Source organism: Aspergillus terreus, genomic scaffold, assembly GCF_000149615.1.
Source record: "Aspergillus terreus NIH2624 scaffold_13 genomic scaffold, whole genome shotgun sequence".
NCBI lineage: Eukaryota > Fungi > Ascomycota > Eurotiomycetes > Eurotiales > Aspergillaceae > Aspergillus > Aspergillus terreus.
The window spans coordinates 878,088-904,684 of record NT_165936.1 but is presented as its reverse complement, the minus strand read 5'-3'; the positions used below and the strand labels follow the sequence as shown (position 1 = coordinate 904,684).

At 51.8% G+C, this 26,597-nt stretch overlaps 9 protein-coding genes across 9 annotated transcripts; 5 read left to right on the top strand and 4 right to left on the bottom strand.

Annotated features, from left to right (window-relative positions):
* Window positions 1–842: 842 nt before the first annotated feature.
* Window positions 843–1,412, bottom strand: ATEG_08820 (uncharacterized protein; the record flags this gene model as incomplete). The annotated part of the gene is made up of 1 exon (XM_001217405.1): window positions 843–1,412. One exon carries the CDS (start codon window positions 1,410–1,412, stop codon window positions 843–845), a length of 570 nt encoding a protein of 189 aa, XP_001217406.1.
* Window positions 1,413–1,931: 519 nt separating this feature from the next.
* On the bottom strand, window positions 1,932–2,775 carry ATEG_08819 (uncharacterized protein; the record flags this gene model as incomplete). The annotated part of the gene is made up of 5 exons (XM_001217404.1): window positions 1,932–2,113; window positions 2,172–2,351; window positions 2,413–2,537; window positions 2,596–2,668; window positions 2,730–2,775. 5 exons carry the CDS (start codon window positions 2,773–2,775, stop codon window positions 1,932–1,934), a joined length of 606 nt encoding a protein of 201 aa, XP_001217405.1.
* Window positions 2,776–3,566: 791 nt separating this feature from the next.
* ATEG_08818 (uncharacterized protein) lies at window positions 3,567–5,670 on the top strand (the record flags this gene model as incomplete). Its single annotated transcript, XM_001217403.1, has 5 exons — window positions 3,567–3,898; window positions 3,975–4,331; window positions 4,396–4,475; window positions 4,531–5,453; window positions 5,512–5,670. 5 exons carry the CDS (start codon window positions 3,567–3,569, stop codon window positions 5,668–5,670), a joined length of 1,851 nt encoding a protein of 616 aa, XP_001217404.1.
* Window positions 5,671–6,809: 1,139 nt separating this feature from the next.
* Window positions 6,810–9,639, top strand: ATEG_08817 (uncharacterized protein; the record flags this gene model as incomplete). Its single annotated transcript, XM_001217402.1, has 5 exons — window positions 6,810–7,033; window positions 7,096–8,140; window positions 8,205–8,475; window positions 8,549–8,692; window positions 8,762–9,639. 5 exons carry the CDS (start codon window positions 6,810–6,812, stop codon window positions 9,637–9,639), a joined length of 2,562 nt encoding a protein of 853 aa, XP_001217403.1.
* A 1,373-nt stretch (window positions 9,640–11,012) lies between these two features.
* Window positions 11,013–12,059, bottom strand: ATEG_08816 (uncharacterized protein; the record flags this gene model as incomplete). The annotated part of the gene is made up of 1 exon (XM_001217401.1): window positions 11,013–12,059. The coding sequence occupies one exon, from the start codon at window positions 12,057–12,059 to the stop codon at window positions 11,013–11,015; it is 1,047 nt and encodes a 348-aa protein (XP_001217402.1).
* A 525-nt stretch (window positions 12,060–12,584) lies between these two features.
* ATEG_08815 (trans-hexaprenyltranstransferase) lies at window positions 12,585–13,995 on the top strand (the record flags this gene model as incomplete). The annotated part of the gene is made up of 2 exons (XM_001217400.1): window positions 12,585–13,772; window positions 13,834–13,995. 2 exons carry the CDS (start codon window positions 12,585–12,587, stop codon window positions 13,993–13,995), a joined length of 1,350 nt encoding a protein of 449 aa, XP_001217401.1.
* Window positions 13,996–15,060: 1,065 nt separating this feature from the next.
* On the top strand, window positions 15,061–17,914 carry ATEG_08814 (uncharacterized protein; the record flags this gene model as incomplete). Its single annotated transcript, XM_001217399.1, has 2 exons — window positions 15,061–15,539; window positions 15,613–17,914. 2 exons carry the CDS (start codon window positions 15,061–15,063, stop codon window positions 17,912–17,914), a joined length of 2,781 nt encoding a protein of 926 aa, XP_001217400.1.
* A 577-nt stretch (window positions 17,915–18,491) lies between these two features.
* ATEG_08813 (putative cytoskeleton assembly control protein Sla2) lies at window positions 18,492–22,333 on the top strand (the record flags this gene model as incomplete). The annotated part of the gene is made up of 10 exons (XM_001217398.1): window positions 18,492–18,499; window positions 18,530–18,610; window positions 18,891–19,087; window positions 19,140–19,220; window positions 19,277–19,334; window positions 19,387–19,571; window positions 19,628–20,673; window positions 20,724–20,873; window positions 20,923–22,137; window positions 22,247–22,333. The coding sequence occupies 10 exons, from the start codon at window positions 18,492–18,494 to the stop codon at window positions 22,331–22,333; spliced, it is 3,108 nt and encodes a 1,035-aa protein (XP_001217399.1).
* Window positions 22,334–23,864: 1,531 nt separating this feature from the next.
* On the bottom strand, window positions 23,865–24,992 carry ATEG_08812 (uncharacterized protein; the record flags this gene model as incomplete). The annotated part of the gene is made up of 2 exons (XM_001217397.1): window positions 23,865–24,703; window positions 24,758–24,992. 2 exons carry the CDS (start codon window positions 24,990–24,992, stop codon window positions 23,865–23,867), a joined length of 1,074 nt encoding a protein of 357 aa, XP_001217398.1.
* Window positions 24,993–26,597: the final 1,605 nt, after the last annotated feature.

Below are 26,597 nucleotides of genomic sequence, written 5' to 3'. Positions count from 1 at the left end.
AACATGTGTTAGAGTCTTTTGTTTTTCTCTCTCTTCGTGTGCGATATTATGAGAGACTTACTGCATAGAATAAAGTCTCAGTTAGTAGGCAGCCTGCTTTTGCCAGAGTATAGGGGAAAGCTTTTCTCATCATCTGCGACATGCCGAACACCTGAAGTCCATCGATTAAGGGTACAACTCCGGTCAAACTAGTCGCCACGAACATCAAGGCTCGAAAGAGGCGATATCTAGGCCCCTAGAACTTAGGGTGCATTGTCATAAAGATGGTCAACGTCCCGAAAACTCCAATCTATCAACCCGGAGAGAAGAGCGTTAGACTCAAGAACCAGATCCAAGAGGGACAAAACTGTGTAGATAGCGATTAACTCACCATAGACCAGTAAATTGTGCGTGGAAACGATTCGCACCATGATCAACGCAGTACAGCAACTATCTGCAAGTCGTTTCTGCTGCCTAAGACTGGACATAAAGAAGCCAGCTTTCGTCGTTCCTTTAGATAGGAAATCAAGAGTCTTCAATTCATCAGATCAACTGGTCTTCATAGTGTGAAATTATGATCCCAATCTGCCCCAGGGGCGTCCCGGCGGGGTCCCTGCGTGAGGACCAGTACCTGAAGGGCTACAATGAGGGCAATTGGGTGGCCATTTTACCAAGCTCCGAAGACGAATAAGTGGGCGTGAAATGGGGGTCCGAGTCTCCGTTCTCGGGGATGTTCAAGAATGGCCTTTCAGTGAAAGCAGGAGGATTCAATGTGGTCATTTAATATAAATCCATACTTCTTTTCGATTCATTTCCCAGACTACTTATTGTTTGAATATTCCCCTTCTCTTTCCTCTCTTTGCTCACTCGTATGCTAAGTACAACGCCGACTCTCCGTTCTCATAGACCTCACGGAACTCGGCACGATCGAATAGCTCGTACAGCCCGGCTGGCATCAACGCTGCACAGTCAACCTTTCGTTGCTCTAGGTCAAATACCAGGGCCACATGTCCTTGTCTTCCAGGCCCCATCCAATGCACCAAGAATAAATTGGGGCGGATCTCCCGCTGTTGGTAGGGTAGCGCCAGGACTGTTGTTCCGTCCGGCAAGGGAGGAATGGTGAAGTAGGCCAGCTCTTTACTAAAACTGATGCGGTATCGGGGCCCGGTGGAATATTGATATTCAAACGTACGGCCAACCATTCCAGTCGTCTTCGGTCCACCGACTTTGTCAGGAAGATGCTCTGTCTGTAACGCAGTCAGTGTTGCTTGCCTTTGCAGGTCAAAGAAGCGATATAATGTAGATACCTCTGGTACATTGACTGCTACATTATCTGTCGGTGTTGGCATCTCGGCGAATGAGTTTGAGAGCTTAGTTATTTGAATGATTTTTGTAGAACTATCGGTGGAAATATGTCTCCGGCCTTTATACATACAACGGAGTAAGTATATATGGGGGATATATTGAAGTGGGGGCTGGCTTGCGCGTCCTGTCAAGCGGGGTAAGTCGCGGAGATAACCCCATCGACTATAGAGACCTCCAGTCTTATTGCCCACTGCTTCATCATGGAAGTGCCTGAAGGGGAGATACTATCATACTCCATAGTGAGGCAGCAAGTGTGGGGATACAGTACGGACTCGGGAGCGGGATCAGCCAATTCGGAATCGTCGGCCCCGCAAATTAACCAGCCTCTAATTCGACTCCATCCATGTTGCTGGATTGAAACTGGATAACTACACCGCTTGGATGGGTATGGATTTGTCAGGGTCAAGCGTTTACTTCCTCGAGAATGTTACAAGCAGGTGGGAGGTTTTCCCAATATACAGATCGACGAAATGTGATTGAACTGCTTCAAGTTACCTTGCCCAGTGCCAATTGCTGCCTGTCCGACTAAACCTTCTCGTACATGAATAAATGAATTCGAAACTAACGCATCGCTCGCCGAACCAGACCTACCACTCCTTCAAACCGATTGGACCGGTACATGTCCAATGCTTGTAGTTCAGCTTGTTATTCTCAACCTCATCCACAATAGCCACTGCCATGTCCTCGTTGTAGATTCCCCCATCAATTCCCGGCTCAGCAGAACCCGCGGAATCATCTATATAGATCTCGTACTTTCCAGTACGAACGCCTAGTCATTCAGAACGGTCAGCATCGTCAAGGCCACCTAATGCAACGGTTGAGATTACCCTTATCGCGTAATTGCCACGGGGGCGACAAAAAGGTCCAGTTTGTCTCCCGCACCCCTTCCCACATATTCAGGGCCACTCGAGAGCACAGAATAAGGCCCATCGCATCCGGACTTGTCATGGTCTTTTTAGCAGATCGCATGAACCAATTTGCAAAAGGTCTGAAAAGCCACGAAAACCCTATCAATACGAGAACCGGTAAGCAATTGCTCAGCAAGAGATGGGACAATTTAACACTTACAGCCAGGATTCTCCCGATTTTTTCTCGCCCATTTAAACAGACGGATGAATATGGCGAATCCTCGCTGGCCATGATCAAACATGCGAGTTGACATGTAATCGAGATGAACATCCGGCCATGCGTACCTGGAATCGGTGAGCTTTTACCCAACGCAATGTATTCACACGATTCCTTGACTCTCACCAATGCTTGAAACCGAAGCCTTCATCGTCACACAGTTGGACACCGCGTTTGTAATAGAGCGAGCCGGCGCCGCCTGATTCTCAGAGTAAGAATCCGATATATATGATAGAGCATGTCTGATCAAGTCAACTTACCAATGATGATCAAAGGACCGCGAAAAGCCGATCGGAGGATTGCCATTTTAATGTTACCATGGCCTTCCACGCCCACGAGGTATGCAGACTTCATGTCAACCAGAGGGGGCGCAAAGGCGCAAACGACAGCGTCGAAGTCTCCATCCGTTAAGATTTTACTGAGGCCTTTGATGTCGCTGAAGTCGCACGGAATGCCGCCATATTCTCCGGGTTTGGCCCATGTCTTGGGAGGCGCACGAGAAATTCCGACCACCCTGTGACCTCTTGACAGGAGCTCATCCACGACACATGAGCCACACTGCCCCTTAGGCCCCAACACTGCAACTCGGAGGCTTCTAGACATGGTAGGGAAGAGAGTCGCCCTTTTTCAGCTGCTTAATCGCCAGTGAATTTGAAATCGAACAATCCGACAGAGTGCGCGGTGTGAGGACAAAACGCAGCTTGAAGCTGAAATGAAGATGGGGAAGATCAAAAGTTCAATCTCACATCCCCTCAACTATCATTATTTATGGCATAAACTGCGGCATATCGGGCCTCCGTATATCCGGCTGGCCCCGTCGGTACAAAAGCTTATCTCCCCGCCGGAACCCCACAATCTCCCCCACAACCCCCGCAGACTCGCGTGGTGGCTGAATTCTATTTGGAAGATCTGCCATGCAGTATGAGGTGTAGCCTTCTCCGCGCGAGATACACTTCGGCGAGATGACTGCGTTCTCCTTCGATATTTCATCAGGGTGCTCATGCTAGAATCTGCATTCGGACCCTTGCTCTGAATATTGGATAGCTCTTTCTATCTTTTTTATTTTCGATTTTCATTCTCTACTTCCAAGTTACATCATGGGTGAAATTGGATCCCACGCCGAATTCTTGAAGTCATGTCATGACAATAGGAAAAAGGCTGAGAAATATGTCCAGTTTCGTTCTGCCTTGTCACCAGAAAACCCCAAAGCGCGCTTTCCTGGGTTTCGCCAGGGACTCAAAGCGTTCAAGGCAGGACAGCCGGTGCAAAAGGGGGCGAAGCCTTTACAGGTGGATTTACTCATGCATGAAAGCATGTCCATGGTGCTCTCCGATGGCACCAAGCTGTATTACGATATTTTCTTCCCCGCTGATTATGAGGACCTCCGAACTGTTGACGAGCGCAGAAAAATTCCCGCTTTGGTTGCTTGGTAAGATTCTCATTTGAGCTGCAAAGGGCATGCAACGAATTGGTCACGATAGCTAAAAGATACTACCTAATTGCAGGAGTCCTTATGGCAAGCAGATGGGTGTGAGCATATTGGATGACTTTCCTTTCCGCGCCGGCGTCCCAAAAGATTGGCTTTCAGGTCTTCAGAAATGGGAAGGTCCTGATCCTGCGTTTTGGTGTGCGGAGGGATACGCAGTGATCAATGTTGATACACGCGGCGCTTATACGTCTGAGGGTGATCTCATGATAATGGGGCACCAGGAAGCTCAAGATGGGGCGGAATTTGTGACCTGGCTGTCTCAGCAGCCTTGGTGCAATGGCAAAGTCGGGCTTACGGGGAACAGCTGGCTGGCTATGTTGCAGTGGAAGATAGGGAGTCTGCGGCCTCAAGGCCTAGCAGCACTCGCACCATGGTGCGTGGAATGATGTCGAGAGATCTTTGGTTGCGTGGAAATAAACTGAGTGTCTCTTGACCAGGGAAGGAATACAGGACGTGTATCGCGATATTATGTGTCAGGGGGGAATTCCTTTTACCGGTTTCCATGACTCAATCGCCGGTAAGTCCACGCTCATGCATGAACCCCTGCTGTCACAGTTGATGACAAAAAACAGACACCCTCTCCAGCCATGGCAAATTAGAAGATATATCTGGTGCCTTACACAGCTGTCCTCTTTGGAACGAATACTGGGAAGACAAGAGGTCCAAGTGCGAGCAGATCAATGTCCCCACGTACGTCGTGGGCTCATGGACGAACCCCATTCATACATCGGGGACAATGAGAGCCTACCGGGCTATCCCTGAATCAGTTCCCAAGTGGCTCCGAGTGCACAACTCAATGGAATGGCCGGACTATTATGCCAACTCCAGCTGTCGTGACTTAAAGCGATTCTTCGATTGCTTTCTAAAGGGGGATGCGGAGAATGGCTGGTGGGCGACGCCCAAGGTGCGACTGAGCGTTTTGAATTTCGGATTATCCGGCTTGGATGATACGGTAAACAGGGCCGAGACGGAGTGGCCTCTGGCTCGGACCGAATACCGGAAGATATATCTCACAGCGGATCAACAAATGAGTGAGTCACCATTGACTGAGCCGGGTCAAGTCATGTACGACTCCAAGAATGGGAAGGCCACATTTCGATATCGCATACCTCATGATATGGAAACTACAGGGTATTTCGTCGCTCGGCTCGCAGTATCTTCCTCATCGGATGCCGACATGGATTTGTTCGTTCATGTGAGTTGCCTTCGAGGGCGCTCTTTGTACAAGCAGGGCGTCCTCACTATACGGCCACAGAACCTCGTCGTCCTCAAGTTGTTGAAGCTGCTGCATGACTGGCAAGTCGGGCTTCAGGGAGCCGGTATGCTGTTCCATTGGGGACCATCTGGCCAGCTCCGAGTCAGCCATGGCCAGAATTGCAGTGAGCTGTCTACTACCTTCGAACCACTTTATCGTCATACCGAGCGTGCCCCATTGACCCGTGGCGAGGTCCGAGTCGTGGAGATACCACTATGTCCCTATGGCATGTATTGGAAAGTACGTATCGGATCATACCAAGCTTACCTCATGTCTCCAATTGCTAATCGTACTATAGAAAGATGACATTATGGAACTTACTGTGGCGGGAAATCCGCTGGTACCATTTCCAATTCCTGGTGTCAAACCCTGCTACGGCGAGAATACTGGAGCTCACATCATCCACTGCCTTGATAGAGGAGATCAGAGTTCATGTCTTATTGTACCCTGTACCTAGTTCAACACTACACCACCTCTGCTTCTTTGCACAGAAATCACTGTTGGGTTTCCTTACGGTATATCGGCCTAGATAAATCTTCCTCCCTTTCTCCTGCAACCAATCTACGTTGTTAGTTCCATCCTACAATAGCGCCAAAATGAGGAGCACCACATTACGCGTACCGAGGACCTCCGACGGCCTGCAGATGAATAGACCAGAGAGTTCAGTGCACTCTCCCTGACTGTCAATTCCTATCAAGTACCTATAGACCTGTAAAGTATCCGAAGCGGAGCTCCGGCGGGGCCGACGGGGTATCCGACTTTCCCTCTAGACGTGCGTGAATTATATTGAAGGGTCTCCAAGGTTTTGTTTCCATGCAGGGGCTTCTTAGAGAGTTGCGGCTGAGGTGGCACAGCTTATAAGGTTGCGGCTATAACGTGTGACTAGATACTTGTGTAATCTGCGATCGGCTGCCATATAGAGGCGCGGTTTCTGCCATCTCGGCCTTTTCTTTGTTTCAAAACGGTCTCTATCTAGAGGATAGTGCAACGAAATGTCAGATCAGCCACTTTCAACATCCCTCTGGGACATATCTACTGTGCGATTTCCGGAAATGTCCGCCGCTCTAGCTCTGCTCTGCCGTGTGGCGGTCATTGCTAAAGTGGCCCTTTGGATATACCGCATACACCTGCACACCCTGAAGTCATTCGAGCCGAACCTCTGATTTGGGAGAAGATATACGGGCTGTCACCTAAGATAGTCGCCTTTGTGGCTCTATGAATATCGATATCTACCGTAGATCTCGGTAAGTCCGTGGTGCCTGACCTGACGTTTACATTTTCTAACCTTTTCGGGACAGTCTCTTGACGACAGAGATTATCACAGAATTCGCCTTTGCAAGATTTGACACCAAGAGCTACTAGCTCACTATTGACGAGGAGTAATAGTGCTATACTGAATCCTTTGGATGATTGGTCCCCACAAAAGGTGGGGATGTATGAGCTTTCCCCGCTTTCGGTTAACTTTGATGAAAGCTTCCGCTGATTCAGCAAATATAGCTCAGCTATATTTCTGGGCATTATATTTCTCAAGTCCCAAGTTCAGCGAGCTCTTGACAACTACATCGAATGGACGTGGCCTGCCCCGTACCTCTCATAATGGCAAATCTCGCTCATGGTCCTTCACCATGCTTCCAAAATAATGGCCCCTACATTTACTCACCTTCAAATCCGGACGAGGTCCCCTCTCCGCCGAGAAGGTACAATTGTAGCCTCTGCTCAAGGTCCTTCCGGCGCCGCGAGCACTTTGAGCGGCATCTCACAAGCCATTCTAAAAGCAGAGACTTCAGATGTGATCTCTGTGGCAAACGGTTTGCGCGGAAGTAAGTTTCCGTGGGGTATTTGGCGCGGTGCAGTATGCGGACAAACTGACACTTGTCCCGAGGGATACATTGCAACGCCATTCAACACTTCATAGGCAGGTACCACTTAACAAGGTCCAAAAGACACTTCCAAGAGCACCCTGTGCCTGTCTCAACTGTGTCAAGTCAAAACAGCGCTGTTCTGGATCCCATCCATGCGATCGCTGCAATCGCAAAGGTTGGCCTTGCGAGTTTACGAAGGGCTCCAAGGAAAGGCCGCCGCAAGGACTGGAGATATTTCCGAATGAAACCGAAGGAAGGACGTCGAATCAAATAAATCAGACTTCGGGCAACAGTCGTCCTGTTGAACCCGCCGTTGCGTGCGGCTTATCCCCAATAAGCACAGTCACATCGGGCCCTAGTGGCCCAGACAGTGTTAACATTGCTGGCGGGCAATGTGCGGATTTTCCCTTCTCATGCCTGGCTCGACAAACCTCACAACACCCCGAGGCCAATCTGCTGTCCGATTCGTTCCTTCTTTGGCCTCTAAATGATGCCTTTGAGACTTCTGATATCGCTTCAACGGACCCCTCCAGTCTTCAGACGCTATCCGAGATGGGAGGGACCATGGATCAACCGTTAAATATATCTCTTGAAGGGGAAACTCCTGCGGAGCTTTCGATTTTTCAGCATGAGCGTCCACGATATGCCGCTGACACTCCTATGTCGCCCAATGGGCAGTTAGCTAACTATGTATCAGAAAACGCTCTCACTGAGGAAGACCGTGATATTTTAATATCCGAGGATTACGGGCATCTTCCCAAGCCTTCAATTTCAACATATGAAAGGATCTGTGCGCACTATGCGGAAATGAGTCGGTCTTCACCAGAAGCCCCCCTCTCCAGCCTATATTCATTGGACGTGTTGCACGTATGTACGGAGTTGTACTTCGAACACTTTCACCAACAATTTCCCATTCTTCACAAAAGTACGTTCGAAGCCCGAAGTTCATCGTGGCTTCTTTATATCGCCGTCGCCGCCGTGGGGAGCCAGTATTCTCGACTTCCAAGCCGGAGTAGAATATTCTGTGACTTGGTAAACGCCATTCGAGTGTCTTTGCTTCGAAAGGTGCGTCTAATCGAATTCACCTACAACGAGCTTCAGTCACGGTTGGTCTAATATGGTAAATTAGCTCAGCTCCACTGTGTCACTTCAAAATAATCTTGAACTTGCCCAGGCAACACTACTATTCAATTTTACTCTTCTTTTCCACGGAAAACGTGAGAGTTTAATGCATCTGCAGTACCAAAGAAGTTTGCTGGTCACGATGTGTCGTCCCCTCCTGACTCCCGGTCTCCTATTTGCGAAGAGCGGCATGTTATCAAATGCGGCTGTGTCGACCGATAATTGGACTCAGTGGATCGCCGTTGAGTCTTGGAAAAGACTAGTTTACTTTACATGGTGTTAGTAGAGTCTTCCTCTTTCCTCCTTGTTCTCTATGTCTGCTGCCTCTTTGCTGACTCTCAAACTTCAAAGTGGTTGAATGTCTCGAGTTAATCTTTTACGACATTCCTCCTCTTCTTACGGTTGACGATATGCATCTGAGCATGCCCTGTAATGAGGAACTTTGGCAGTCCGCAAGCTTCCATGACTGGGAGAGGGCTCAAGGCCTACAGAGAGGTAATTTATGCTATCTATGAGAGTTGACAAAAAAACTCGTAACCGACCTAGTCTGATAAGACCCAACAGAATGTGTCAGCGTTATTTCTCTGCTCAATATGGAAGACATTAATCAAGCGTATATCCGCTCGTTGAGTGACTCTGCGCTTTGGATATCGGTATTTGCGGTGTATGTTGCGGAAAGGCGCTCTACTCAACAGCACTCGCTCTACCATTCGTCCAGCATACACAGCACCTCAGAATACGAGAAGCTACCTTCTGTGGGGGGAGTTGTTACCTACAAGGATGATCGGGATCCAGTTGATTCCATACTTGAGGGTTTTCAACAGGCCGTTACTCAACACCGCAAAGAATCACCTCTCCGTCCAATCGTTGCGAAATTCTCTCTTGTTCTCAGACTACTTCGCTTCGTCCAATACCGTCTTTTGTACGTCTCTTCGGGGTGGATGGCACAGCTTCAGGAGGTCGACGCTGCCGCGCAACATATCGCACAGCTACTTCAAACGGAACCGCAACGGGCTCGCCAGAGTCTCTTGCATGCTGCCCAGTTGTTCCGCATAATCCGGTCCCAACGTCAATTCGAACCCCACGACTCTATCATTCTTCTTATGGCCGTTCTATACATCTGGAACTACGATAGATTCGTCATCTCAGACAAAGCCTGTGACCCTTCTAGTGGAGACGCTGAGATTCTTCGGATTGACCAAAGTATGGACGAGGATTTACAGAAGAAATGGATCACAGGCACATTTGAAACGCCCAAACAGGTCCATATCAGTGGGCTTGGGGTGCTTAATGGGCGGGATAGCGTGCCGCGCATTCTTAGGGAATCAGTGAGGATCTTGAGCCATGAGAAGGCTTGGTCAGGACTGGCGAATGCTATCAAACACGCACTGCATCAGATCGTATTAGGGGGTGCTCCATCATTTCCTGCCGAAGCTGAATGACGGGCCAATAGTGGCCCCTGACTGTTGATTCGAGGTTTCGTTGGCCACCCTCCATTCATCCCTATGTCAATATGAGGTCGATGCCGTGCGGGTCTATATTCATTCCCAACTACTCTCGTGTCACTTAATATAGAGGAAGTTCCTACCCATACCAGTCAGTAACCACCAGGTACTACCAGCTGCATCCGCCAATGAGGTAGCGAAAACGGTTTGCGTGAGTGCAGGACAGCACTTCTTGACTTTGTCGTATCCGGCGCATAATTAACAAGCTAGCACTAGAGAATAGTGAAAATAGAGACGTTCTCTGTCAAGATCGTTATTGCCTTATGGTATACTAAATTTAAGTCCAACTTCGAAGGTGATTTCGAAATCTAGGTCTGTTACCGAGCATTGGTCGCGGTGCTTCCCGGCCGGTTCGGGACTTAACTTTGTAGGCTACAGGGACTACTATATATCCACGCAAAGCCCAGATTGCGAGAACATTGGTCCCCGTTTGGAAGCGTACATTGAGCCTACTGAACATGATGAAGACGGCGAGGAAGGTGGTGTCACAGTTGAGGAATAGACGTGGCTTGGACTCTCCTTTCGTTAACAGACTCATCACTTTCTTCAATATTGGACTTGAATCTGGTTAATAAAATACAACCTGTTCTTAGAAATACTGAGTTTTTCCATGAATGATGGGCTGCCCATGCGCTACCATTAGGTTAGTGACAGAAGGCCTATCTTAAGAGGGATGTTGATGAAGCCAGCCAGTTCTTGATCGGCGTGCCCTTGGCACGGTGGGATCATGTTCGGTCCGCAATGCGGTCGTCTCCTCACTTGAGGTGTACTGCCAGGCAGTCGGGTTTCCCTTCGATGCTGAGAAAGACTTCTAAGCCCTTTCCTACACCGTTCTGCTTACCTTTATGCTTACATCGTTCTGTTCTACCTTTTGCTTGCTTGCTATCATGTAAGCGCCGAGGACGGCTTGCAATGTCTGCAATATACCAAGCAACCCCATCGATTTGTCAGCGCAGATGGGGCATGGCTAAACCATCGCGGCCTTGTCTGGACTGCACCGTACCACCCTCAAAGGAAAAGAGGGGACAGGCGGAGGGGAAGAGGAAAAGAGGAAGAGGAAGAGGACAGCATCTGTGGACCAAGATAACCATTACGCTACCAAAGTGCCAACGTAGCGAGTGATAGACACGGTGATCATCCACCATCAGGGAAGAGATCCAATCATTAATCAACTGAATGCCGTATCTATCTGTGCTCTCACGGTATGGCTGTAATACAGGTTAAATCTTCCAAAATGTACAATATCAGAGCTTGTAACCCGTGCTACTGTAATATAGCCCCCGGAAAGCAGGTCCCTCATTCATGCTATCTTAGGCTCTGGTGGCTTCACGGCTGTGGATATATTCCTCCAGCTCAGTGGCCCAAGAAGGGAGGACTACTGACAACGGAAGTGGTTTACCTGCATCTGGCACATAGATATCTGGGTCGAGAGTCCGAACTTTGGCGCCACGGGGAAGCGGTAAGCCCTCCTCCGAAGGAAGGCCCTCCTTCTCCAGACGATCCAGGATTCCCCGGGTTCGCTCATCAGCCACATCGCGCAAAAGCTGCCAGAACTCCTCATCCGATAACTCCCATAGCTGCTCCTCCTTGATGCTTCCCTGTTTGAGGACGGTTGCAATCGCTTGAGCCGTTCTTCGGTACATGTCGATATGTGCTCTGTTCGACCAGACATCGCGATCGATGGCTATATATGACCTTGCGATGCGAATCGACAGATCGACGTCTTCCAGCACCAGCATGCGCTGTGGATGGGAAACATCTGGAAACGCTCTTAGGGAGGATAGTACTTGTTTCGCTTCGTTTAGGGACAGATAGCCGAAGCCCACCGCGTCCCTCAAGGCATAATCGAGACGATCCGCGCACAGATGCGGTGATGGCTGCTCCACAAGCGGGAAAAGATGCTCTTCCAATGTCTGAGATTCTCCGAACCCGTGACTGTCCAGAATCTCGAGTAAATTGGTCATGTTCACGTATCTCATCTTGTGGACTTCGTGGAAGCTTTCTTCCCCGTCTTTCGACAAAGCCCAATCCACAACATGGCTAAGGGTCGTGTGGCTTATGTCGTGAAGAAGCGCGGCGATTTGTTCTTCGATGCTTGCACCGACGGTGCGTACCATCAGAAATGCGCCAACCGAGTGTTCTAAGCGGGTGATTCGATGGGTGATGCCTAGGAAGCCGGTCACACCGTGTTGACAGACGCCCTGGAGACGCAGGAGGGCGGGTGAGTGGAGTAGATCAACCAGGATAGGGTCTGAGATTAAATGTTCTCCATATAGTTCATCGTGGATGAGGACTTGATACTTTGACGGGTAGGCGAAGGTCTGAAAATAGCCCGCTTTGAAGGTTTGAGACGCCATGGTGGAGTTTCAAGTGCGAAAATTGGAGACGCTGTCTTTCGTTGCATGCGATACCAAAAGGCGCAAGCCATTCAGGATGCACACAGTATCCGGATTTGATAGGGCGACTATGGTACAAATCGATCGATGCGACTCAAGACATACCTAGTCTCTCAACCCACTCCAGGCAGGCTGAATGCCACCAAGCAAATTCTATACAACCTACGAACGAGGTCAAGATAGACAGATGCAAATAGATATGGGCTCATAAGTGAGAAATGTGTACGATGGATGAGGTCACATCGGGATAAACAAGGAATGCCACGTGACCGTGCTAACCCGGGACGGACATCCGCGGCAGGCACCGCAACAGTTCCGCAACTTTTCGCAATTTCTACGATAATCCCGACATCCGTTGACACGGGCGGTTTTCTGTCTTTCTTTCCTTCTTTTGCTGATCTGTATTACTACTAGCGTTCTTCTTCATAAAGCAAGCGCTTCCACTGCCTTCGTTTTATGTTTCATTAGTCACCCACACCGCTGAGCATGAAAGCTCGAACGGCCTCAGGGCCGGTCCTCTCACGAGTCACATCCTCGTCATTAATATGCTCGCAATGCCTTCGCCATGACCTCTCGAACCCAACCCCAATCACCCAATTACGAACATACCGGCCGACCAGACGGAAGTCAGTCTCGCCGATTGGGGCTGCCGTCTCCGCCGCGCAGACCATCTTCAAAGGCCTCCCCAAGGCACCGCCGGGCATCTCGGTCGATCCCCTGCGTATCGTAGGCAAGGAATTGAAGTTCTTGACCAAGAATATCCGTCAATTGCTGGGATCAGGACATCCGACTCTGGATAAAGTCGCCAAATACTACACCCGCAGCGAGGGCAAGCACATGCGACCCATGTTAGTATTGCTCATGTCCCAGGCCACCGCATTGACGCCCCGGAAGAGTCGAGCCAACGGTGCATCCTCTTCCGTTACCGTGAATGACCCGATCACCGCGCCTTCCATCCTCGCCGATAACAATCCCGACCTCAATCCGTTGGTATCGTCGTCTCTGGAAGCGAAATACGACTTTACCGGGGACGAGAACATCCTGCCTACTCAGCGACGCCTGGCCGAGATCACCGAACTTATCCACACCGCCTCCTTGCTTCACGACGATGTCATTGATAATGCGGTCACCCGGCGTTCGTCCAGCTCCGCGAATCTCCAGTTTGGAAACAAGATGGCGGTTTTGGCAGGCGACTTTTTGCTGGGCCGGGCATCTGTTGCCCTGGCTCGCCTGCGGGATCCGGAGGTCACGGAGCTACTCGCTACTGTCATTGCCAACCTGGTGGAGGGAGAGTTTATGCAACTGAAGAATACTGCGGCTGACGAGAAACACCCCGTGTTCACCGACGAGACGATCGAGTACTACCTGCAGAAGACCTACCTAAAGACCGCCAGCTTAATCAGCAAGTCCTGCCGCGCCGCCGCATTGCTGGGAGATAGCACCCCCGAGGTGGTGGAATCGGCATACGCCTACGGTCGTAACTTGGGACTGGCGTTCCAGCTGGTGGATGACATGCTGGACTATACAGTGACGGATGCCGAGCTGGGCAAGCCGGCTGGTGCTGATCTGGAACTGGGCTTGGCTACGGCGCCCCTTCTCTTTGCATGGAAGGAGAGCCCCGAACTGGGCCCGCTGGTGGGCCGGAAGTTCAGCCAGGAGGGCGATGTACAACGGGTGAGTGTCCTATTTTGGATCGGAGTTGAAACGAACAGCTTGGCTAATCTGTGCTGTACAGGCTCGTGAATTGGTTGTCAAGTGCGACGGCGTGGAGAAGACTCGGCAACTGGCGCAGGAATATGCTGACAAGGCCGTTGCGGCGATCAGCGGGTTCCCCGACAGTGAGGCCAAGGCCGGTCTGATTCAAATGTGCGAGAAGACCATGAACCGACGGAAGTGAACCCAACCGGTGTGGAAGGAGGGCGTCGCTGTTTGAATTATATCAGGTCCCGCTTAGAACGGTCCCGTGGTTGATTGGAGTGTCGACTGCATGGTGACAGCCACGTGTGCCAGTGGTTTCCCTGATATTGACATGATAAATTCTCCCACTTCTCTGTACTACTATTATCATTTGTGTATTATGCTTGTTGTATTTCCTTATCTTTTCTTTTGTGCCGGGCTTGTAGAAATAGACCTTATACAACTCAATATAAACGACGCACAGTATATATTTATGTTGAAGTACCTCTGATGTATCTCTCTCTGGACTTCCCGCCCTCTCCAACACAAGGGTACTTTAACGGTTTAGCCGCGGTCGATCGTGCAGCGATCGGCGGGAAGAACCAGGGAGACCGACGGTGATTCGACTGATCAGGGTACTTGATACCAGTTTGACGACCGGAGAATTTCCAGTTCTGATCATTTGATCAGGGGACTGTCCCTTTTGGTCGGAGTCCGGGTTTCACCCGAAGCAGTTCCCAGCGTGACACGGAGGGTTTCAGACAGATGAGAGAAACTCCGACAGATAATGCCATGTCATAGTGCGTATCCGAAAGCAGATGGACATACTCCATAGAATGGATGCTCTATTGCACTCTAAACATCCCTTGCCTTATAGCACATCTATACTATCCTCTGTAGAACGAATCATCAACTTCAAAGAATGGTTCCTCTATATGATGACATTGTGGGGCGCCTGGCGGGGCAACGTTGTTCCCGCCTAGGACCGATACGGTAAGAATGATGAGGTTGGACCAAACGGATCGGAAGTCACAGAGTCGAGGTACATTCATCATCAGCTCTCTTCGTTTCTTGCATGCATCTTCCCTAACTACCCCTTATCTTCTGGCCTCCCTCTCTATACTCCCTCCTCTCTCCCTCCTCTCTCCCTCCTGCAGTTTACTTCCCATACCCCCTCTGAGCTGGTCTCATCTCCCGTTCACAATCCTCCTCCGCTCTGCTAGTATTGACCTCATAATGATGGACCACCTGTCAATATCACTCCTTCTGTGATCGTCGCCTCCCAATGGGTTCTTTCACCAGCTTTCTCCTCGTATACTGCCTCGGCGGACTCACCTTCATTCCACTGGTCCTGTCGTTAATCCTACTTCATGCCTATCTGACCTTCCCCTCTCGTTCGCCCGCGGATCAAACGCCGCCCACCAGCGATCCCGCCCGCGATCCTATCCGCCGCCCCTCCGATGACCAGTTCAGCCTGAAATCCGGGACCGACGAACTCGCCGAGAAGTTCCATCGTACACACGAGTCCGATGTCGCGGCCGGCTATTTCGCCGTCTGTCGCGAATATGTTCCCGGTGGAGTCAATGGCAAGCCCCCGGAGAGAACCACGCCAGCCGGCGAGGTGATCGCCGCCGAGAGTCCGAGCGTCTACCAGGCCATGTACCGGAGTCTGTTCGATCGCAAGCAAGCTCCGACGATCGAGCCATCCAAGAACGGCGCCAAAAATAGCAAGAAAGCGCGGAACGTCTTTTACATTGTTCTCCGGTAGGTCTGAGCATTGGCTTGTTCTGCCTTCCGGATGGTCACGGGTGCTGATATTGTCTCCTCTGCAATCCAGACACGGTCATTTGATGTTATACGACGATGCGAATCAGGTCGAAGTCCGATATGTCATTTCCCTGGCACATCATGACGTGACCATTCATAGTGGAGGCGAAGGGGAGATCCCGGAAGGGGAGCTATGGCTCAAGAGAAACGCCATCTGTCTGTCGCGGCGACTCGATTCTCTTGCGGATCTGGGAGGCCCGACCCCGCCTTTCTTTCTCTTTTCCGAAAACCTGTCCGAGAAGGAGGATTTCTATTTTGCCATGCTGCAGAACCAGAGTCGCATGTGGAAATCGCCCGATGCCCCACCAAAGCACCAGTCCTTCGATGTCAAACACATCATCACCCTCGTTCAGCGCTTGCATTCGTCGGAAGAGCAGTTGCAGACGCGCTGGATCAACGCGGTCTTGGGTCGGCTGTTTCTGGCCCTGTACCGGACGCCGCAGATGGAAGAGTTTATTCGCCAGAAGATTACCAAGAAGATCTCCCGCGTCAATAAACCGAACTTTATCAGTCGGATCGGTCTGCGAAAGATTGACATGGGTGAAGGTGCGCCGTTTATCATCAACCCCCGGTTGAAGGACCTGACCGTCGATGGCAACTGTTGCGTCGAGACGGATATCCAGTATGCGGGCAATTTTCGGGTGGAAATCTCGGCCACTGTGCGCATCGATCTGGGGCAACGGTTCAAGGCGAGAGAAGTGGACATTGTTCTGGCCGTGGTCTTGAAAAAACTCGAGGGCCATCTGTTGATTCGCTTCAAGCCACCTCCTAGCAACCGCGCCTGGATCTCCTTTGAGACCATGCCGAACATGGTGATGGATATCGAACCGATCGTCAGCTCGAAACAAATTACGTACGGAGTTATCCTTCGCGCGATTGAGAGCCGGATCCGTGAAGTAGTGGCGGAAACTCTGGTGCTTCCATTCTGGGACGACATACCCTTTCTCGACACGTTCCCGGACCGGTTCCGTGGTGGTATCTGGGAGCATGATCAGCCGGAGCCCACTTCTTCAGAGAACATTCCGGACGAGTCAGGAACTCAGCCGAAGCCTCAGGGTGCGAAGATTGACTCCGCTGATGGACTCAGGGCGAATGATGAGCGCACCCGGAGTGCGCCAGCCCTAGCGGAACCCTTGCCTACTGGCGTGAAGTCGCGAAAAGGCTCCAAGAGTACCCTCGGAGAGGTAGAACGAAACAATTCCAGCGGCGTGTCATCCGGTGTCGAGAAGTTTGGTAGCTCACCGCCGCGCGCCATCCGGTCCAAAACTTTTGCCGACGTCGCTGACCCTGTCGTCACAGCAGATAATGTGAACATTGACAAGGTTGTGTATGAGCGGAAGAGCGAGGAGAAAAGCAGTGCGACGAGTGCGATGATTGAAATTTCCAGTCGCTCTCCCCCCGGCTCTCCTAATAAGACCCCTGGCGGTTCACCTCCAGTGGAAAGCCCAATTACCTCCGATGGTGCGTCTCGAAGTCGCGAGCCTTCCATCACTGAATCGATCGAGAGCGTCGGGGAATTTAGCAATGGCCTTCCTACACGCCCGCCGTCGGTACATCAAGCCAGTGACTCCTCTCTCCATTACCGACTCAGCGGTACCAACAGTTCAAGTGCCTCTGTGAACACTACCGATCGGCCTCGAAGACGCACCACATTGGAAAACTTCACCCGGTCCATCGCCTCCTCGTCCGAGTACAGCAACACCAAGTCCCAGGTTTCTCTGACACTCAATTCGGCTACGTCCGCGGCGAAGAAATGGAGCTGGAACGTATTTGGGAAAGGAGACCAAAGCACTGGTTCGGATTCGTCCCGTCCTGCAGGGACCCCCGAGGAGCCCATCGGACGCGGTCATCCGCTGCCTCCCCCCGGAACCCCGTTGCCGTACCCGGAGAAATTCAAGAAGAATTCTGGGCCCAGCGTGAGGCGAAAGCCTGTTCCTGCTTCCCGGCCGAACTCTTCGAGATCTGAGGAGAATAAACCTACTGGTACTAGGCAATCAATACCACGGAGAAAGCCGACTTCCAGCTCAGAGGAGTTAGAGGGACACCGGGAAGAGTTACTCGTGGTGGAGGCGCCCCTTGATTCGGTGCCCAACAGCCCGGTCGTCGATGTCGCTCCGCATGATGATGTGCCAGCGTCAAGCTCAGGATGCCCCGTCTCGCATTTATCGGAGACGAATGGTAACCAGTCAAATAAGAGTAGCAGCAGTGAGCGCGATGAGAAGACCTATGATGAGGAACACAGGTCTCAAGGGTTTGATTTGCCCAAACACGGTATGGAGATTTTGTCGGCGACTGACGGCATTATCCCATGAATGATAGAACTGCGGTTTAAACCGCCTCCAGCCTACTAGATGTAGAAGCTGGTCGGTCTTGATCATACCATGGCTACAACACGGTATACCCTGAACTCGACTAGGCTGTGGTGTTTACGGCGTTGGGCTGGTCGGTTGATTGTCTGGGATGTATGGCTATTTTTGTACATTTAGGAGTATTCGAATGAATGGTGGTAAATATGGCTACCTAGACAGACAGGCATCTACATATCCATAACTCTGTCCGGCCAGGGACTCAGGAGGTGACGACGCAGTACGGGCGCCAAGACTTGGGCCACGCTGCCACCAAACGTCATTCAACATCGCAACTGGACCCTCTCTCGACGGCTCCTCCTAATTTCTCTCCCCTTTCTCTCTCTCTCTCCACATTCACCCTATTCACCGTCTTTCGTTCTCTCCCTCTCTCGTTTGTCTCCTTCTCCTCCCCTGCTCCTTTCTCTCCGTCCGCGCCACTTCCTTCGCCCCCGTGAATTGCGCCGTCCGCATTCGACTCGGGCCCACCGGCTCCCGCGGTACATCGTCTGCTCTCCCCTGACCCTCGACGACAACCGTCAAGATGAGTCGGTAGGTTCTTGCGTCGCTGTCAGTTCACAGAGCGTTGAACAGCACTGACATCGATCCCATCCAGCACGGAAGCAGATCTCGCGATCAACATTCGCAAAGCCACCAGCATCGGTTAGTCGTCGCCCAACGGAGACAAATAACCCCCGACCCAATCGGCACAGCTTCGCTAACCATGACACGTCCGCAATTGCAGAGGAGACCGCTCCCAAACGTAAGACCCGTCGTTCCCATCTCCTCCTACCGGTTATGATTGTCGTCGCGCGCCTCCGCTGATCCGTCGTCTTGCCTCCAGGGAAACATGTCCGCAGCTGCATCGTCTACACGTGGGACCATAAGTCCTCGGCCGCCTTCTGGGCTGGCATGAAAGTGTGCGTATTCTATCGGGCTCTAGGGGCAAAGCGAAAAGCACTGACAGTATCCGGGTCTGTAGCCAGCCTGTCCTTGCCGATGAGGTCCAGACGTTCAAGGCGCTTATCACGATACACAAGGTCCTGCAGGAGGGCCATCCGATCGTTATCCGCGAGGCACAGCAGCACACCAATTGGATCGATAGTTTGATGCGCGGTGTTGGTGGTGAGGGCTTGAGAGGTATGCGGGACGAGTACAACTTGGTTGGGCCATTGATGCTGACGGCGTGTAGGATACGGTCCGCTGATCCGCGAATATGTCTTCTTCCTCGAGTCCAAGCTGGCGTTCCATCGGAATCATCCCGAGTTCAATGGTGGGTTTTTCACGATTGTGATACTGCTTTGGGGGCTTTGTTAATGGGTGCTGCAGGATTGTTCGAGTACGAGGAGTACATCAGTTTGAAGACGATCAATGATCCGAATGAGGGGTGCGTTTGCTGCCGACCACGAATGGATGATTCCCCTGCTCACGGTGGACAGTTATGAGACAATTACCGACCTCATGACCCTGCAGGACCAGATCGATGCCTTCCAGAAGCTCATCTTCTCGCACTTCCAGTCCGGAACAAACAACGAGTGCCGTATCTCTGCGCTCGTTCCTCTCGTCACGGAAAGCTATGGAATCTACAAGTTCGTCACGAGCATGCTGCGAGCCATGCACACGAGTAAGGCGCCCTGCGCAGTAGCGATTACAAACTACGGAATGACTGACGGTCTACAGCGACGGGCGATGCCGACGCACTGGAACCCCTCCGCGGACGTTACGACGCCCAGCATTACCGCCTTGTCCGTTTCTACTACGAATGCTCGAACCTGCGCTACCTGACCAGTCTCATCACCATCCCGAAGCTCCCCCAGGACCCGCCGAATCTTCTTGGCGAAGATGATGAGCGTCCCGCGCTGCCAAGGCGTCCCACGAAGGAGGTCGAGCAGCCGTCTCCGCCGCCGAAGGCAACCCCCGCCGAACCGGAACCCATTAACGACTTCTGGACCACCGAAGCGAAGCGTCAGCAGGAGGAGTTCGAGGCGGAGCAGCGCCGTCTGCAGCAACAATGGGAGGAACAACAGCGACAGCAGATGCTCGCGCAGCAGCAGGCCCAGCGCGACTTTGAGGAACAGCAGCGTCTCCAGGCTGAGCAGCAACGCCTCGCCCAGGAGCAGCTCATGCGTGAGCAATACCAGACCCAGACCCAGGGCCGGCTGGCCGAACTGGAACAGGAGAACCTCAACGCGCGCGCCCAGTACGAGCGCGACCAGCTCATGCTGCAGCAGTATGATCGCCGCGTCAAGGACTTGGAAGACCAGATGAACCAGCTGGCAGCCAACATGAACCAGCAGAACGCCTCGCGCGACGACCAAATCCGCTCGCTGCAGGAACAAGTCAACACGTGGCGATCCAAGTACGAGGCTCTGGCCAAGTTGTACTCGCAGCTGCGTCAGGAGCACCTGGATCTGCTGCAGACGACGAAGAGTCTCAAGCTCAAGGCTGCGTCTGCGCAGGAGGCCATCGACCGCCGCGAGAAGCTCGAGCGCGAGCTCAAGACGAAGAACCTGGAACTGGCTGATATGATCCGCGAGCGGGACCGCGCTCTGCACGAGCGAGACCGTCTTTCCGGGAACAACAAGGAGGAATTGGAGAAGGTCAAACGGGAACTTCGGTTTGCCATTGAGCGGGCCGAAAATGCCGAGCGCTCCAAGGGCACGGAGATTTCAACCCTGTTGTCCAAGTACAACCGAGAAATGGCGGACTTGGAGGAGGCGCTTCGCGTAAGTTGCTGTCGAGTCGAATGTGGAGATGGAGATACTGACATTCCCAGAACAAAACGCGCGCTCTTGATGAAGTCGCGAGTCGAAACAACGAACGCCAGGGCGATCTTGATGTCGCCCTCCGTGAGAAGGACGAGGAGATTGAAGTGTACAAGTCTGGAATGGAGCAAGCTCTGATGGAGCTGGAAGAACTCAAGTTGGTACGTGGTGAAGGCTTCCAGATGTGACGACCGCAGCTGACCCAAACAGAACCAAGGCGATGTCGACAAAGCGCTGGATACGCAGATTGATACTGTTCTGCACGGCACCGTGGCCAAGATCAACGACATCATCGACTCTGTGCTTCAGACCGGTGTGCAGCGCGTGGACGACGCTCTCTACGAATTGGACTCGACCATGCAGGCCGGTAACCAGAACGCCTCCCCGCCTTACGTCCTCTCGCAGATCGAAAAGGCCTCCGCCTCGGCGACCGAGTTCTCCACTGCCTTCAACAACTTCATCGCCGACGGACCCAACAGCACCCACGCTGAGATCATCCGCACGGTGTCGATATTCTCGGGGTCCATCGCCGACGTCCTCAGCAACACGAAGGGATTGACGCGGTTTACCAACGACGAGAAGAACGCCGACCAGCTCACAAATGCGGCGCGCAAGTCCGCCCAAGCCACGGTGCGGTTCTTCCGTGGCCTGCAGTCCTTCCGTCTTGAGGGCCTGGAGCCGCTGCAGAAGACCGATGTGGTTATCAACAATAACCTCGAGGTGCAGCGCGATCTCCAGTCGCTCTCGAAGATGGTCGACGCGTTCGCGCCCAAGAACACCAAGCTCGCCACCAACGGCGATCTGGGCGACCTGGTTGACCAGGAGCTGAACAAGGCGGCCGACGCCATTGACGCCGCCGCGCAGCGCCTAGCCAAGCTCAAGTCGAAGCCTCGCGACGGATTCTCGACGTACGAACTGCGCATCAACGACGTGATTCTCGAAGCCGCTATCGCCGTGACTACCGCAATCGCCGAGCTGATCAAGGCGGCCACTGCCTCGCAGCAGGAGATTGTCCGCGAAGGCCGCGGTAGCTCGTCGCGCACCGCGTTCTACAAGAAGAACAACCGCTGGACCGAGGGCCTGATCTCTGCCGCCAAGGCTGTCGCTTCCTCCACCAACACGCTGATCGAGACGGCCGACGGCGTCATCTCCGGCCGCAACTCCCCCGAGCAGCTCATCGTGGCCAGTAACGATGTGGCAGCCAGCACGGCGCAACTGGTGGCGGCCAGTCGCGTCAAGGCCTCGTTCATGAGCAAGACGCAGGATCGCCTGGAGACGGCCAGCAAGGCGGTCGGCGCCGCGTGTCGCGCGCTGGTGCGTCAAGTGCAGGATATCATCTCCGAGCGGAACCAGGACGAGGGCGAGAGGGTCGACTATGCGAAACTCAGCTCGCACGAGTTCAAGGTCCGCGAGATGGAGCAACAGGTAATCCCCCTTATTCCTTCCCCCTTCCCCAAGTGTTGCAGTCTACCACCCTCCATCGTGGAACGAGAAGTTTTGGGGTTCAATGCTGACGGTCGGATGTCGCGTATAGGTCGAGATTCTTCAACTCGAGAACAGCCTCGCGCGGGCCCGACAACGCCTGGGCGAAATGCGCAAGATCTCCTACCAGGAAGACTAGACGGGCGGATGTGGATCGCGCTCGAACACCTCGAAAAGCGCGTCGACGCAGGAACAACATTGGATATGGCGATGTACAAGCGAGGAAGATGGCGGAGTGGTTTCGCCGTGGATGGTGCTTTTGTTCGATTCTCCTTCGCGTTTCCTGATATCTTCATCTGGCCAGTTAGCTCGACCTGTATTCATTTCTTTCTGCAGATACACAAACCAATCTCCATCGCAGCAGCGTCAAATAAACATCTTCAATATTTCGCTGCGACAGGCCAACAACCCACCAAGAAGATAGACCACCGTTCCTGCAGATCGCCCCAGGGGGGACCACTCAACGCCTAGACCGCCGTTCTTTGTCCCCCTCTTGCACGTAATACCCGTGAGGATCCTCCGCCGGCTGTGCCCATCCAGGGATCCCTGTGCCGCGTCCCACCGGATCGTCTTGGCGCTCGCCGCTTGTCGAATCTTATCCCGACCGTTTCTTTGTTTGCGCCCGTCGCCTCGAGGGCATGTCATGACGTCTGTGGGTGTGGGATGCCTTTTCCGGCGATCCTTTCTTTGTTGTCGGGTTGTATCGTTTGGGGAAAGCTCGAGATTCGATCCATGGGACGGAGTAGGAGAAGGGGAAGTTTCGTGGAGTTGTTTACGACTAAAACAGGTCTACGACGCCACGTCTAGCTCACGTACAAGAGTCCGTAGATTATCGCATGTGGATTATTCTATTACGCCCAGATTCGAGAGTAAAGTACATGTAACAACCAGCCCAATGGAAAAAATAGAGAAATAAGACCTGTAGGAACCCGGACGGGGCGACATGGATGTATGTAGGTATGCTCGTTCTCGAGACCGGCGTACAACGCAGGTATGTCGCGCGAAGCCGCAGGAACAAACCAAACGACCGAGTGCCATTCCGAGAAAATTAAACCAGTAGAAAGAAAGGAAGGATGAGCAAACGCAGCGCCGAGGACCATGTACAAAGTCAAACCCGATCGAAGCCACCCAGGTAACAAACAGATGAGATCAGTTTGCACGAAGGGGATGATCCACTCGATGGACCCCTTGCCCGTGTTCTAGATGGACATGCAGTGTCCGACGAGCCAAGTCCGCATACACCAGGCAGATACTGTTGTCGTCGCGAGTGGCGTCCGTGGGAGGGTGAAAGGGAAAAATGCAAAGCCGGAGAAAAAAGCAAAACTGCGCAAGAGAGACAGATTGGAAAGGAGAGCATGCAGCCAGTGCGAATCGCAGATCTTTGTGTAATGCAAATCGTGGGGAATGTCAATCGCTCGTTTCGTCGACGGTCGTGTCGGTCGTTAGGGCGCTGATGCAGGCTCCCGATCATGGTGGTCGGCGTCCTTGTCTTCTGACGGCCGCTTGGTGGGTTGATCATGGCGGTTCGTGGGAAGGGGATTGTGATGTGGTCGTAATGTACACGGAGGATATTCACAGGCGTGGTCGCTTTCAATTGCGTGAGTGGTTGGCATCATGTGTCCAGGTCGTGGTAAAAGCGGACAACTGCACTTGTTCCACAATGTCTCATTTTATATTTCAAGGTAACGCTCGATGTCAACCACGTCGTAGGGACTTGGCATCAAAGGGTCATTGTGCATCACAGGTGTCTGGAGAGAGGGGTCATAAGGGAACAACGGAGTCTGCTCTTCACCCCAGTTCGCAAATTCAAAGCCATTGAAGTTGAAATCGAGCGTCTCAAACCCAACCGTGGCATTTGCATCATGTTGAAGAAGCGGAAAATTGCGGACGGTAGGTACCTCGTTGGTCTCGACTGAAGCATCACGAACAACCATGCTCATGTCCCCAGGATTCGGAGAAGGGGTGCTGCCGGGTTTGCTGGTTGGGGTCATTCCAGTGACAGGAGTTGTGCCCCGTTTCAAGATCGCACGATTGCCAGAACGCTGAACGCCATTGCTTTCATGGATAACCAACGTTGGCTGAGCAGCAAAAGCCATGACGGATGCATTACCGCCTTGGGTGGGCTTATTCTTGCGATCCCCTTCAGAGACATAGCCAGCAGCGTAGCAGTTTTTCACAACATCATTGACAGAATAGTTTGTGGAGATATCAGCTTCGTTTGCAGAGCTCACGTTGACCTTCGCCATGGTATATTGTTGTTCTTCGTCAACTTGCAATTCCCAGCCCATGACCTCAAGATAGCGAGTGGGTTCGAGGATGCCAATAAAACCAGCATTCAGACCAAGGAAAGTATCCAAAGAGACATCGCTATCGTGGTCATCCCGTATGATCGAGTAGGCTTTGGCAAGGATTGCCCATTTGGCTTTGAAGGGATCGTTCTGCCACAGGAACCGAAGGATCCCAGACTTCGATTTTTGAGTAAGTTCCGGGAAGATGGTGGAATAATAACCTGTGATGGTTAGTTCCTGTTACCGTATCAAAGAATGGGGCATGGTAAGCTCACTTCGGAAAGCGATGAAACTATTCAGTGGCCTTTTCTTCACATCCTGAATGTGTCTGCCTCGCGAAGCTGAAGACCGCCCACTAGGACGAGAGGGAACGGCAGTGATACGTCTGCTGTCAGCGCGGGCCTCAGTATGAGCCTGGATATCTTCTCCGGGATGATAATTGTCACTGTTCTCCTGAGCTCTGGCGTCCTGGAGGTACTTGAGTAACTCTTCAAGCTCTTTGGTAGGCATGGTCAAGAGAAACGAGTTGAAGGCTCGTTGCAAAGGTGAGATTTCGGTCTCCATGATGGACGAGAACTTGATTGACTGATCTCCGAAGATAGGTGAGTGACAGGTACTTGTAGGTTCAAGGCAAATGGGAAAGATAGATGAAAGTGTAGACGCTGATGTTGTCTTGAAGAGATGGATCGGAGAGAAATGAGAGATGAGGAAGAATAGAATGCAGAAAAAGAAGTAGGGGGCGAAGACAAGGCCTTCCCAGTGTTAGTCCTTCGACAGAAACAAAGGTTGGATCAATGTTCCAAGTTGCTTGTGCGGGAGGCTGGTAAGACAAAGAAATGTCATATCCTTCACTGAAATATCCCATACCACATTCACAAGCGAATCATTTCGGGATTCTTCGTTAAAGGGACTGAAATCCGTATATGTTATTGGCGACTAGAGCGAATCATTCTTACGATTATGTATCTGAGCTTGAATTATGGATTTCTTTCGATAATACCCTGGGGACAATATGCTATGAAATTAGTTTGAATGGCACTTTCCATCTTCATACCGTGTGATTTACATTGCGGGAACCCACACAATACATAATGTCAGAGCCTTAGCATTGTCAAGTCTTTGAACAATAGTAGGGCCAGTATTATCTGCTATATTCCTGGAAGCTGACGGCTACAGTGATCATTCCGGGCAAACAGTGGAAGTCCGAGAGTGACGAAACCAAGCTGCACTTCCGCAATTTGGCTGAAGAGCTCAAGAAGCACGCTGACCACCACCACAAGAACGCGACAATGTACCAACAGTTCAGTTACCCGGATATTCTTGTTGGTGATCCGTTTGAGTTCTCTGAGTTTGTTTCCGACTGCTTCTGAATGCTGAGCAGCTTATGCCCCCCTCTATGCCTGGTCATTGCTCTTCTTCTGGTGCAGGTGTCCTTGACAGCGACTCCCACGAGCAAAATGCCGGCCCTGTACCCTGATATCCATTCGCACGGCTCAGAGAGGTGCGTATCCAAGGTCTCGGCTCGATCAAATCTAACGTGATTGTATAGATATTGTGTCGATCCCGATGAAAACGACGTGCAGATCCTCCAATTCCTCTATCCCTTTCTCTGTCTTCCTTATCTGTTTTCATACTCGAGATACCATTCCATTTGATGTACTAATACTCTATTTTGTTTCACAAGCTCTGTTATTCTAAATGGTTGGCCTACCCAACAAGCGTTATGTTTGCGGCAATTGCTCTCTTCCTTCCGCTGTACATATCTGTCCAGTGAACCTACTTCAGTTTGTGAAGCCCGTGGTTTTGAGAGACTTTTTCTAGGATTGACATAATTAGAAGATAATGTGGAGTCTGAATTCAGTCGATTTCATCATAGGGGGTCTGATCGAGCAGTCGTTTAGATGCATATGAACGGATCGATGCAGTCTGTTGCCATCAGCCGCACAGTGACACCTTGTAAACGGGGATGGTTGGACTACGTATTTTGCACAGTTTCTGCTCCAAAATGCTTTTCACGTTTCTATTGATCTTTTTAGGATTCCAGGCGTAATCTTCTTCAGCAAGCTACACCAAAACCTTAGGTCTAGACAACTACAGGCTTGTATCAACAACTAG